Source organism: Balaenoptera physalus (genome assembly GCF_965194825.1).
Source record: "Balaenoptera physalus genome assembly, chromosome: 10".
In the NCBI taxonomy this organism is placed as follows: domain Eukaryota; kingdom Metazoa; phylum Chordata; class Mammalia; order Artiodactyla; family Balaenopteridae; genus Balaenoptera; species Balaenoptera physalus.
The window spans coordinates 42,741,802-42,755,542 of NC_138889.1; the positions used below are offsets into that span (position 1 = coordinate 42,741,802).

Below are 13,741 nucleotides of genomic sequence, written 5' to 3' on the forward strand. Positions count from 1 at the left end.
GGAGCTGACTTTTGAATAAAAGGTAAGAGGGGACGGGGACAGAGACGAGCACCTGAGGAAGCAGAGAGACCTTGAAGGAACAGTACATGTGGCCACATCAAAGACAGGAGGGACGGCGGGGATGAGCCTGAAGCAGTGGGCAGGAGGCAGGTCCCCTAAAGTTTGCTTTTTTTTTTTTTTTTAAAGTTACTTTTGATTCTATTTGGTTTTTTTTTTTTTTTTAATTAGTTAATTAATTAATTTATGGCTCTGTTGGGTCTTTGTTTCTGTGCGAGGGCTTTCTCTAGTTGTGGCAGGTGGGGGCCACTCTTCATCGCGGTGTGCGGGCCTCTCACCATCGCGGCCTCTCTTGTTGCGGAGCACAGTCTCCAGACGCGCAGGCTCAGTAGTTGTGGCTCACGGACCTAGTCGCTCCGCGGCATGTGGGATCTTCCCAGACCAGGGCTCGAACCCGTGTCCCCTGCATTGGCAGGCAGATTCTCAACCACTGCGCCACCAGAGAAGCCCCTAAAGTTTGCTTTTTATACTGAAATCCATGGAGAGTCCCGAGGGATTTAGAAGTGGTGGGGCTGGGGTGGTGATGAGGGCTGGCATCATCAGATCTGCTTCCCACGAAGGCCACTGAATGCGTTAGACACAGAAGGACCATTAGTGGAATTCAGGGAAGCAGTGACAAGAGCCTGAAAAACAGTGTTGGGGATGAGTGCCTCAGAAGGGTGCGGGGTAGGTTAAACCGCAGGCTCGGAAACAGAGAGGCTGGGATTTAGGATGACTTCCCTGGCAGGCAAGACACTAAGGTGGCCCCCGTGATTCCCTGATGTTCATGTCCTGTGTAATCCTCCCCAAGTGGGGCAGCGCCTGTGACTGGCCTCTAGGCAACAGAACAAGGCAAAGGAGGAGGGATTTTGCAGATGAAATGCAGCTGCAAAGCAGTTCATTTTGAGTTCATCAAGAGGGAGAGAGTTCATCAGGTCAAAACCCTTAAGAGGGACCAGGCCCTTCCTGTTGTGAAAGACAGTCCTATGGGCTTGATGACATAGGCAGTCATGCTAGAGAAATCCACATGCCAGGACCCGTGGGTGGCCTCCGGCCAATGGTCAGAAAAAGCATTCAGACAATTGCAAGGAAATGAATTCTGCCAATAACCCGAGGGAGCTTGGAAGCAGCTCCTTCCCCAGGGTCGCCTCCGGATAAGAACGCAGCCCATCCACACCTTGATTGCAGCCTTGTCAGACGCTGGGGAGGGGACCCAGCTCAGCCATGTCCAGACTTCTAACCTAGAAAACTGCCAGATAATAAATACGTGTTGCTTTAAGCTGTCATGATTATAGGAACGAGTTATGGAACAAGAGACAACTAATACAACCTCCAAGGTTCCCGGGGGGGCCACCCTAGGAAACAGTGGGGGAGCTGGAGGAGGTGATGACAGTCTCAGCTAGCACTTACGGAGTACTCACTATGTGGCAGGCCCTGTATTAAGATTTCATGCAGCTGATTTATTACCCACAACAGTCAATTGTGTTAATTGACCATTGTACAAGGGAGTCCCCTTCTTAAGAGAGGGAGGCAGGCCAACCCATGTTTGGCAGTATACAGCCTCTATTCCTTCCTCTCCAAACCCAGGCAAACAATTGCCAATCAGAGAGCATCTGATTTCTGCTTTAGAAATTCCAGAATCTGTGGGCCCTTCATCAAGGACTTTTTTCCTTTAGTTCCTGACGACTGGATTTTAATACGTGCCATGACGCCTACCGAGTTTTGTGTATTCAGCAGAGAGGAATGAGCCTCAAGACATTTCAGAACTCAGCTTCTGCTACATCTTCCCTGAAGAGAAGGTGAGAAATATTAAGACACATTTTTCATTAGAAAAGAAGTTTTATTTAGGTACACAGGACAGTGCAGAACAAAAACACTGTTTCACTTGTATCTATAGACACAGCAGCCTTGATTTTCAGCCTTTCAACTCTCCTTAAAGAGAAGTCAGCATGGTCAGAATGTAGGACGCGGACAGGTGACTTAGGTGGAAATATGAAATATAACAGTGATAATCACCCAAATGCAGAGCGTTCAAGGTTCTTGGGTTTTTTTTTAAAGGTCATTTTCCAAGACCGTAATTTGTTCCCATCCTTCAACCTCTGTGGAATAGAAACCAATCATTCTTACCAAATGACATAGCAGAAAGAACATACTGATTTTTCTTTAGAAGTTTTGAAGAAATGCAGTCATTAGAAAGAATTTACGCCTAGAGCACCACATTATAGAATACCATTAAATTGTCATTCTGGTGCTTTAAAAAGAGCCAACTTGTTACAGAGGAGCGGATGGCTTCAGTTTCTGTAGGAAACACTTGTGACATTGTGGAATTCTTTCTTCCTCTTCTGGTAGGGCAGGGGGAGGCACTCAAGGCATAAGAAACTTTTATAAATTTCAGGAACTTGAAGAACAATGACTGATCAAACCGCATGCTTTAACTGACAAAGTATTTTTACAGCTAAAAAGAGAACCCAGAAACAATACATTTCACCTGAAGCAGGCAGCACAAACCAACCACGGATTAATATCTATTACATTCCACAAACGACACAATATCATCTTTGCCAACCTTTTCCGAAGGTTTCACTTTACTTGTGAAAAATAGGGCAAAAATGCCAATGACTGCCCAGAAGGAGCCATTTCATCCCAGTGCCATCAGATGAAACCTCAATTACTCACAATTGCACATTTCAACATTTCTTTTCAAAAGGTTATTTTGGGAAATTACCGAGACAAGGACCTTTATAATTTCAATCGCCCTAATCATTGCGAGGCAACACTGAACTTGTATTGAACTTGGAAAGTGATCACAACTTACTCCACGATAAAAAGCTAAAAATCGTCACTACTTAACATGCAGAAACCTATTCATTTGCAGAACTACTCCTTTCTCCACCAAGAGGCTAAATGAGCCTCCTCTCCCTTGCAAAGGACCATTTGCCTTTTAAAATCAAATTACAGTTGCCCACAAACTAGGATTTATTATAACGGTGTGTTGATTTATTCAAATATTTACAGAATGCCTACTACACGCCAGCCATTGTTTTTCAGGAGCTTGTGATATAGCAATGGGTAAAAACTCCCACCCTCCTAGATCTTCGATTTATCCTGGAGATAACCAAAAGAAACCAACACGGACGCATTTTAAAAGCTGTGCAACAATCCACTTCTAAGAGCTGAACAGTTCTCACAGGGCCAATGCCCACGGTGCCCTGCCATCCCACCTTAGCTCATTTTTGGAAAGGAGAGGGTACTCAGAACAGGAAGGAAGCTTCCACACATGAAACACAAACATGCAACCAGGCCCGCCGTACAATGGGATGTTTCTTGCATTCTCCCAGGACGACTACAAAGTAGGACAAAGCCTCTTACAGGTCAGGTGTATGCCCTCCCTCCCCACATTCCAGTGAGTCTGGCTGCAGAGGGGCAATGACTTGGGTTTGGGATAAGATCACTTCTGGTGGCCAGAGAGAGAAGAGCGGTCCATGCCAGCTGCCTGATCACTCCAAGCTACTGCCCCCACCCCACCGGCTCTTTTAATTGACTTTTTTCAGCCTGACTCTAGGAAATGATGTCAGTTACTCAAAGGGGACGACAGTTCATTCAAAAGTGTGCAAACGTGGTTTCACTAAGTAAGTGTACAGCTGAGACTTACTGTCGGAAGCAGAAGCTTTCCACAAGGGCCACGGGAGCCTCCCTGCCGTGCAGCTCGGTCCCCAGGCATTAGAGCACAGCTTCTTAACCTGGGGTGCGTGGACCACGGTGACCCTTGAAGGTGTATGTAGTGTTGTGTGTATATCTGAGGAGAGGGTCCATAGCTTTAAAGAATATACTTACCAAAAAAAAAAAAAAAAAAAGAATATACTTACAAGGTGGGGTTTGTAACCTTCCAAAAGTTTAAGAGCCTCCATATTAGAGGATCTCTGCCTGTCCCTTGGTGAAATTAAAAGTGGAGCTGGAAACTGCTGTCAGAACAATCAGTCCCAGCCCCAGCTGTAACGCTGGTGTTACGAGTCCGGTTTAGAGGCCTCATGGTGGTTTATTAGGAAGACACAAGCCAGAAACAAAGTCAGCTACTACTGGCGGTGGTCATTGCGGATCCGTTTGCCCCCTTTTGTAAAGCAATGACGACTCCTCATCCTTGGAAATCTGCCACCTCAAAAGTAGCCCTCCCTCTAAGCCAGCAGTGGATGGAGTTAACTTTCCTAATAACACATTTTCTCAAGCCAAAATGTATGACCAGACATCCACATCAGACTTAGCGCCATGACTATTCATGGACAGTATCATGTACCCCAAGGCATGGGTTCCCCGAACCCTGCAAGTAAGGTACAAAAGGTGATTGGAGCTCTTTCTGTTCAAAATCACTGTCTGTGTTATTGTTTTGTTTAAGCTTCAGCCTGGGGGATACGTGGCTAAAGAACCTCTGGGAAGAACTGTAATTAGACTCTCAAAACCATCAGCTACAGAAATGATGGGAAAGAGAAAAACAATATGGTGTCTCCTGAGAACACAGAGCATTTGCTGGGAGTTTTCTGGAAGGGCCTTCAGTCTGGTCACTCTTCCTCTAGATACCTGCCTCTGTCTTCACTGCCTTTTATTAGTCTCTAAACTCCTCAAAGATGAGGACCTGCCTTATTCACATCCTTGTAGCCAGTCACTAGCGTGATGTCCGGGACATCACAGATGTTATTGGAACTCAGAGAGTAGGGATGGGGGGGTGCACAGAGATTAAGGGCTCTAATTAAAGAATTACATGTGACAGGGCTTAGAGAGTCCCTGGTCTCCTAAAATAATGTATGTACTTTTACCACTTCAAACTATAAATTAGAGGCTGTCTATAAAGAAGTTGAGGCTTTCTGGAAAAAAAAAAAAAAAGGATAGCACAGAAAAATATATTTCAGAAATTTTTCAAATGATAAAAAGAAACCAGTGTAGAGAACTGCGATGTAACATCTCAGATATAGTGATATAAAAATGCAGCAAAATTGATGATTTAGGTTACTGACATTTCTAAGTCACACTATTATTCAATGGTAATAAATATTATGCAGTAAGAATAATGTAAAACACTGATTGCATCCTGGTTATTTATCATTAGCTTTCCATCTCAGAAACCATCACAGAAGCACAAATAAAATCTGCTTTTGTGAATATTCTGAAAGGTGGAGAGCAGCTTATGTAATTAGATTAGGTAAACAACTGTCCCTAAGAGCCATCCATAAACTTTGAAGTTCCTGAGGATTATTCACTAGCAATGTATTAACTTTCTAAGAATAAAAACAGGGAGGTCCATAAAGGAGAGCCTGCGCATCTCTCAGAGAGCTCCTGGTATTTGATCTAGAAGGAGCAACTAGATGTGCCCTGGCTTGTATCCCTTGGGGAGAGGGCACCATGTTACATGTGTGACAAAGATTGAAATAGATCTTTTGTACATGGAAGGGCAGACTGCGGCAAAAACTACCTAGCTGTTCACAAACCTCATTCCTTCTTCCTTCCAGGCACACCGGTCCACTACAGAATCCAGCCTCCATCACAGTTACGTGTGGCCATATGACTGAGCTCTAGCCACTGGAAAGTAGGCATAAGTGGTGCACACCACTTCCAGGCCTGATCCGTAAAATTCTCCTATGTATGACCCTTCCATATTCCTTCTGCTTCCATGGTGGCCTTAGAAGCCACATTTTGGAGAGAACTTGGGACCCTTGTGTGATCATTTAGATAACTGTCCACCCACCAGAAATACATGACATGAAAGTTAACTGAGCAAAAAATAAACTCACTTTTTCCTGCAGACACTGAGATTTTGAGGTCTGTTACAGCATCTAATATTATCTTAACTAATAGAGGTAACTAAATCCCACATCATATTTTAGGTGACATGTGAAACTCATTCTCTTTAGAGTCAGCAACAAATCAAGAAGGTTCAATGTCTCATGGAGATTCCTTAAAAAACTAAAAATAGAGCCACCATATGATCCAGCAATGCCACTCCCGGGCATACATCTGGAAAAGATGAAAACTCTAATTTGAAAAGATACATGCACCCCAATGTTCATAGCAGCACTATTTACATCAGCCAAGACATGGAAGCAACACAAGTGTCCATCGAATATATGACTGGTTTAAGAATATGTGGTATATATATACATATATATATATATATCACACACACAATGGAATATTATTCAGCCATAAAAAAGAATGAAACATTGCCATTTGCAGCAACATGGATGAACCTAGAGATTATCATACTAAGTGAAGCCATAGAAAGACAAATATTATATGATATCACTTATATGTAGAATCTAAAAAATAATACAAATGAATCTATGTACATAACAGAAACAGACTCACAGACATAGAAAACAAAGTTATGGTTACCAAAGGGGAAGGGGGGGATAAATAGGAGTATGGAATTAATAGATACAAACTACTATACATAAAATAGATAAGCAACATGGATTTACTATATAACATAGGGAACAATATTCAATATCTTACAATAAACTATAATGGATAATAATCTGACTATATATACATATTTATGTAACTGAATCGCTTTGCTGTACACCTGAAACTAACACAATGTTGTAATTTCAATAAAAGAAAACAAAGAAAAAAAAAAAAACAAAAAAAAAAAACAGGGAGGTCCACAGATGTCATTTTTAAGAATTTTGTATAAAATGTAAACATAGTGTAGGATCTATTTACATGATCAGAATTGGAAAAAGGTTTTTGATATTCTGGGTCAGCCTTAAATGTTTATGAATCAATGCTTGGGTGATACACTATATACCCATTTGTAACATTTATTCTATAATTCCCCATCAATGCTAGAATGTTCTTCCCAAATGGCCTCAATTTCGACATCACACGATTCTAAATTTAAATGAATTTTTAAAAGATGTTCTTAAATATAAATAAACTGCGAAGTTGTTCTGGCTCCAAGCACACCCATGTGGCAGATGTCATTTATACGCTCTGATCGTAATAGGCAAAATGTCCCTCACTTTAAGCTTTCTGTGTTCTGTGAATTTGTTTAAGTAACATCCTGTCTCAAATGCTTTTGACAACAGAGGACTTCCCTGCAGACAACCTCTTCCAAAGTGATTGGATTAACTTCTTCTGTATGTTCAGCTTTCCCCACTGGGCTCTTTCAGAAGCATTCTTTCCTGTATGGAAGTCACAATATCCTTTCGATGCTATCTTATTAACGAAGTTCTCAGTCAGAGCAGCACTTGGGTCCACTGCCCTTTGCAGCAGAGGGCATCACATAGTGGTTAGAGGATCTCGGTTGGTCAAGGTTGACAGGTAGCAGGGTCCAGAGCCTGGTGTACGAGAGTCGAGGCTCCAGCAATTCTTCCAATGTAGGATACTGCCAGGAGCAGATCCACCTATGGGTCCACAGTCAGCCAGTGAATATTTTTCTCATCCAACAGTCACTAGGGCACAGACAAGATTCATATTAAATTATACCCTGACATGTTTATTATTATTTCATAAAACAGAACAAAAAAACTCCCAAAGTCCTTGCTTTCCAGTAGCTCTGAGGCTCGTTGCACCATCTGTACATAAAGGTGTTTTTCTCTGAGGCACTAAAAGGTCTGTTACTCTTACTAGGATTAGTCTTTCCACCTTCCGTCTGATGACGACGTACACATCTACGTTTGCTGTGGCTTACTTGTCTCCACGTTGTCTCGTAGGAAGTTCATGAACCATCCTCCACAACGTTCTGTTGACCATCGTTTTCACCAGGGACTCAGTAGGACATACTCAGTATCTCTGCTGAGAACCACCTACTGCGAACCAGCTGGGTACCTGCCAGAGGTGTTTCAGCCAAAATGAATCCCATGTTGCCCAGGTCACTGATCTGAAGTTCACGGGAAAAAATCATCAGCAAGAAGTATCCAGAAGTCTCTGTCGAGCATTCTGCTCTCCATTATTTATTTTCGTTCCATTGTGTACATTCAAATCTGTCAAAATGGAAAACAAGTATTTATGACAGAAGTCCCTCGGCAGGACCCATCGGCACTAATTAACTTCTGCTATACATCTACCTCCTGGTCTTTGCCTTACCCAGTTAATCTTAGCCCCATTGCAGAGCAGCTGAAGTTGGGTCAGGGCGACAATTAAATCAATAAACTCTCAGTCTCTTTTGTAAGCAATGGAGAATGACAGACAAGACGATCAGCAGTATAGGGAGAAAAGCCAGTAAAACAAGACAAAAATTAGCAAGAGTGACATCAGAGAAGAATGCTTGAGCAAGGGGTGGAGTATGAGAAAGACAGAGAATGAGGAGAAGGAAGAGAGCACAGCCTAGATGCTTTCCTTTGGAAATTTGGGGCAGCACCAATGCTTTCGCCTCTCTCTCCCAGCACTGAGGGGTTTCACCTAATACCACACCAGGAAAATGGTTTAACAACGGTGGGCAGGGGTAAAGACCGTCAGTCATTCAGAAAAGGCGGCTGCAGAGGTGCTCTGTGGGCTTCCCCAGCTTCCACCCTGAGAGCTAAGCCTACCTTTGAGATCTGCCGTCTGGTCCCCCTGGTCCTCTGCCATCATCTCCACGGGCTCAGGACTTTTGCCATCAACCACGTCCATCTTGATCATGCCGAGGTTTGTCAGAAGAAGCATGGGGTCAATGCCCTGACAGCTGCTTTTAATATTCTCCAGAACCTTAAGACACTTGTACGACTTGAGTTCACTAATATTCTCCTCCAAGAAAAGAAAGTAGAGGCTCAAGTCATTGTACCCTTCCGACTTGAAATGCAGAACGTCAAAAGTGGGCAGGATTTCATACACTTTGAGAACATCCGTCTTCTGTCGGAATGGAACAAACAGCGTGTAGACCACCAGGGGAGCCAGCACGACATACACCACGAGGTTGATGAAACTGAGCAACTGGAAGATGCCGACGGCAATGAGTTTGCACTGGAACCGATCGGGGACAGTGCTGTCATTTTTCAGGATGCCGGATTTGATGTTGCAGATGAACTCATCCGAGAGGGAGGAGAGGCTAAAGTAATAGCCCAGGTAGACGCCTGCTAACAGTATAATGCTGAGTGACAGCACCCGACAGCTGATGTACGTGACAATTAAAGTTTTGGAGTTTTTCTTTGTCTTTAAGTACTGCTCCACAATTGGGTACTTGAAGTGGCTTTCTGATATCTCCCACAAACTGAAAAGGAACAAATAAAAATAATTTAAACCCTTAACCAAGATTGTCAAATAGAAACATATTCAACAGTATCACACCGAAAATCTCCAGTGCCTTCCCTCCCATACTTCTCTACCTGTAACTTCACTAGAGTACCAGGGAATAAAATCAGGTTTTTTTTTAAAAAAAAAAAAAAAGAAGGAAAAGCAATAATAAAACACTTTCCCCCCTTAATATTTTAAGGAAGGTCTAGTTCATTAAATGTTCTACTTGCAAATTCTTAGAACAACTCCGGGCACCTAGTGAATGTTAAATGTTTGTTAAATAAATTTGCTAGTTCTTATTCTGCTGCTGTGTTTTTAACCTATATTTACCATTCAAGTGTGTAGAATAAGGTAAAGAAACTTTTTCTAGCCTAACCAGAACACATATTCCTCCTATAGGCGAGCAGCAGAAGGCCAACAGCTGGGTGGGTGTGGGTTTAGCCTGGACTGGGTCCAGGTCCCAGGTCTCCCACTTAAAGCTATAAGACAGTGTTTTTACCTAGAAAAAAAAAGGGGGGGGGGCGGATAAATAAATGCCGTTATCTGTAATGATGTTTTGAGGATGAGATAACATAATTTAGAAAACTCAAGTGTCTGAGCTATATTAAGTATTTTTAAAAATGAGAGCTATTAAGATTATTGCTATTGTCAATAACAAAAACCGGAGCAAGAACGTGAAAAAAGCAAGGCGCTGTCTACTTGTTCCCCATTTCCCTCCCATCTGCTCTCTGTGCTTCTCCATGAAGGGGTAGGTCAAAGCAACCAGCGCTGCATTTGAGAACATGAGACAGCGATGCTTCACTCCACAAGGGAAGGACTCTTGACGTGACGACAGGTGCTGGGGCAGACAGGTGGGGGTGAGATTAGGGGTAGTGGGCCTTCCTGGCTCCCAGGGGGGGTCACCAGGTGGATGACAGTTCCCCATGTACCGGTAGTGAGAAGCCTAAGCCCGGATGGCCAGGAGAAGGGCTGCTAATTCATACTCCCAAATCCTGATGGGCTGGCTGCTGGGGGCTAAGTTACCTTTGCCCCAGGTTCTCGTTAACTTCTCGAGCTGGGCAGGCACCGTCTCTCAAGTCCAGGTCACGCACGCTCTTCGCAGCTCTAATTGCGCGGTTGTAAACTTTGTCAAGTTCTTCCATGATAAATTTCAAATCTGAGCAAAGATGAGGAACAGCTGCGAAACGCCAGAACAGGGAGGGAAGGTACAGCAGGATGGCCACCAGTAACAGGATGTAGGGGAAAAACTGAAAAATAGGAGAGCGAATCACGGGATCAACAGACCACCCCCTGAAGTAACCGTGCTAAGCGCTGCTAGTGGTTTTCTCATTTTGACACAAAAATGCACGATGTGACTTTCACATCGCTTGTGAAAGTCAGGCTCCTTACCCAATAACTACTTCTTATGGCTAAATTCACCTGTCCAGGTAATACGTGACGCTGGTAACTACCTTTCCCCCCTCCACTTCGATAGACTTTAATTTGAAATCGTTGGCAACTACATGGTGACACATGGTGTCTCCTCCCTAATTACAGAAGGAATCAAAAAATTAAATTGTTCCCCCTGTCCTTTAGAATAATCCCTTGACAAAATCGCAATTAAGGAACATGTAAATGTCACAGTGGCCTCTGGGTTCTTCTTTTTTTTTTTTTTTTTTTTAATTGCTATGGTTTTAGGAGGTCACTGAGGCTTTTAGAACTCTGTTTTTTTTTCCTCTCTGGAATTTGGGAGAATGACAGAAATGCATAATGTTGCTCAAAACAAATTAGAAAAATGTTGGCTTCAGTGATCCTATAATCAGCCCATGAAACAGCTAAAATAAGCAGGTAAAATTCACAAAATGCAGAACGGACTTCCATAGTGGACAGACCGTGAAGGCAACCCAACATCCTCATTTTACAGCCAGATAATCTCAAACCCGGAGAAGCCAAACACAATGGGTGACAGTCACGAGGGGAACAACCCGATCTGGATGTACATTCAAAACAAATGAGAGGGGATTCAGAAGTCAGAGGGAGCGAAGAGCATCCAGTAACCAGGTCCGCAGGGCAGTACGGAAAGGCTTAGCCTCAGAGAAGATGCAGGAAGCTGCAGCCAGAACAGATCTGAAGTTAAACTCAGCTTAGTGGCCTTCACAGTGAGGTTGCTGAGCCTCTGACCTCAGTTTCCCTATCTATCAAATGGTCACGTAATACAGGTGTTATAAAGATTAAATTAGATAATTTACGAAAAATGCTTTGCATGGTGCCTGGCATGTCGTAGGCACTAAAACACAGCAGCTAAAACCAACGGAAAGGTTACTGAGTGGGCACGTTATCTTCAATCCTCACAGTGACCCTGGCAAAGCCGTTGCCGATGGCCTCACTTTGCAAAGAGGACGCCCAGAGCAGTTTCTGGCCACAGAGCACAAAGCTGGTGATAGAGACGGAATATGAAGCTTGACCTTTCTGACCCCAGAACCATGCCTCTTTCACCATAATACACCGCAAATTATTTTACTTCTCTGGAAAACTCCTCCCTGCCTTTGGATTGGTCTCTCTCCACAGTTCCTCAGAGCTGTAACAGGAAGAGGCTACGATGGCCTTGAGTTGACACAAAACTCCCACCCCGACCTCTCTGGGAGCCGGCAGCAGACCAAGTAAGAGCGTGACTCTCACTATAGATCAGACGTACAGAAAAGTTGCAAAGATGGTCCAGCGTGTTCTCGAATAACCCTCATCCAGTTTTCCCCTCTGTTGACATCAGACATCTCCATGGCACACTTGTCAAGACGAAGGAACCATCGTTGGCACATTACCATTAGCTACATTTCAGGCTTTTATTTGGATTTCTCCAGTGTTCCCATTATTGTCTTCTTTCTGTTTCAAGATCCCATCCAGGGTATCCACTGAGTTTTATTGTCACGTCTCCCTAGACACCTTGGTTCTGTGACAGCTCCTCAGTCTTTCCTTGTTTTTTTTTATGAAGAATAATGTTCTTAAATGCATAAAATAACACATAAATTCGCAAAGGAAATGGATGATGTTGATATACAGCTGTCACAACATTAAAAGACAAATGTGTATGTGCGTCTTTGTCAACACATTTAATGGGATCTAACAGATGGTCCAACAACACAGTAACTCTGAAGTGATGACGAGTAAAAAATACTCCAAGATAGCTGTGATTTCTGTGGGTGACAGTCACACATGGCACTAATACCACTATAGATTCTTGCCTACTTACATACATATTTTTTAATGTTAAGTTTTAGCTTGAAGTACATAAAAAATAAAGCTGCCCTCTGTTTTCTTATCCTAGTTCGTGGACTTCCTGATGCTATCATGGAGCCCGCTTTAGGAATCCCTGCCCCAAGGGCAAGAGAAATAGCACAAATGGCTCAGAAACTCCGCAAAGCCCTCACCAACGCAGCTGCTTCCCTTTGGGGTTCTGGCATGGGATGGGGTCCTCAAAACTACTAATCCAATTTGCAAAGAGCTGCTACACAATGACACACACAACAGGATGTGATTAGCTGCATTTTGGCTACATAATTCATAGTTGGTTACACTGAAACGCAGTGTTCCTTCAATGCTAGTCACTCTGAAGGGTGCCCATTAGTATAAAAATTTAACTGCGTGACGTTGAGTTTGTGCTGCTTCCATAACTGAAAGAAACAGACATTTCCTTTGGGAACCACAGAGGGAACAGTATTTCTAACTTGGGGCTGTGGAATATGTGTATAAGTCACTTTTGGTTCAAAGCTACTTGAATAATAGCATTTTATCTCAAACTGTTCTTTTGAATTAAGAAGTGACTGTTTACAGTCTGTAGGAATTTTTCTAACATGCCAACACGGTGCAATAATTAGCACCAATGAATAGTTCAACACAGCTCACTGCAATTTGAAAAATGAATGTTTAAAGGTATTACGTGAATGTTTAAAGGTGTTTGCTTTCTTCTAAAATATCCTTGTACCTTGATCACCTCTAGGGGAATGTAGTTGAATGCCCCGTTTCTTAGTTTTTCTCCATAGTTAAACCTCTTGTTTCTTTTTCATCAAACATAAAAAGGTGATTTGCAGTGAATCTGCAGCAAGATGGCTTTAAAATGAATTCAAATGAAATCAGAATCCAAAAAAAGCATTAAATTATAGTCTTTAAAATCCTTTTGCCCAAATAAGGAATATGGAAAAACTACCGAGCTTTATGAGTACATCTGCTGGATGGGAACGGCTTTGTTTCTAAGCTCTGTCTACTCCCAATTAGTTCTGAGATGCTTGGCATCTTTCAAAGCTATGATTGCATGATTCTGTACGATGCCCATGTTAGTTAGTGCTGAGCTATTCCAAAGTTGGTGAAGCTTCTCACAGCAAGGTGAAACCAAGAACTTGGTACACTTTTCAGTCTATCTGCCTTAAAATTTTGTTTTGTTTCTAGAAAGGGCTGTAGTTAGAACAACAGACCCTCCAGATGGCAGGGACCTTGGAGGGGATCTGCCCCAGCCTCCCTCCATGTTCAAATC

General features: G+C 42.9%; 1 protein-coding gene across 2 annotated transcripts in view; it reads right to left on the reverse strand.

The window, feature by feature from the left end:
• Window positions 1-7,870: 7,870 nt before the first annotated feature.
• The window catches only part of PANX1 (pannexin 1), a 37,169-nt gene continuing 31,298 nt past the window's right edge, over window positions 7,871-13,741 (reverse strand). For both annotated transcript variants that reach the window (XM_082410003.1, XM_082410004.1), the window contains 3 exons: window positions 10,261-10,484; window positions 8,556-9,214; window positions 7,871-8,009 (listed from right to left, as the gene is read on the reverse strand). In XM_082410003.1, coding sequence (XP_082266129.1) covers window positions 7,930-8,009; window positions 8,556-9,214; window positions 10,261-10,484 — 963 coding nt within the window. In that variant the 3' untranslated portion in view covers window positions 7,871-7,929. The remainder of the gene's footprint in view (window positions 8,010-8,555; window positions 9,215-10,260; window positions 10,485-13,741) is intronic.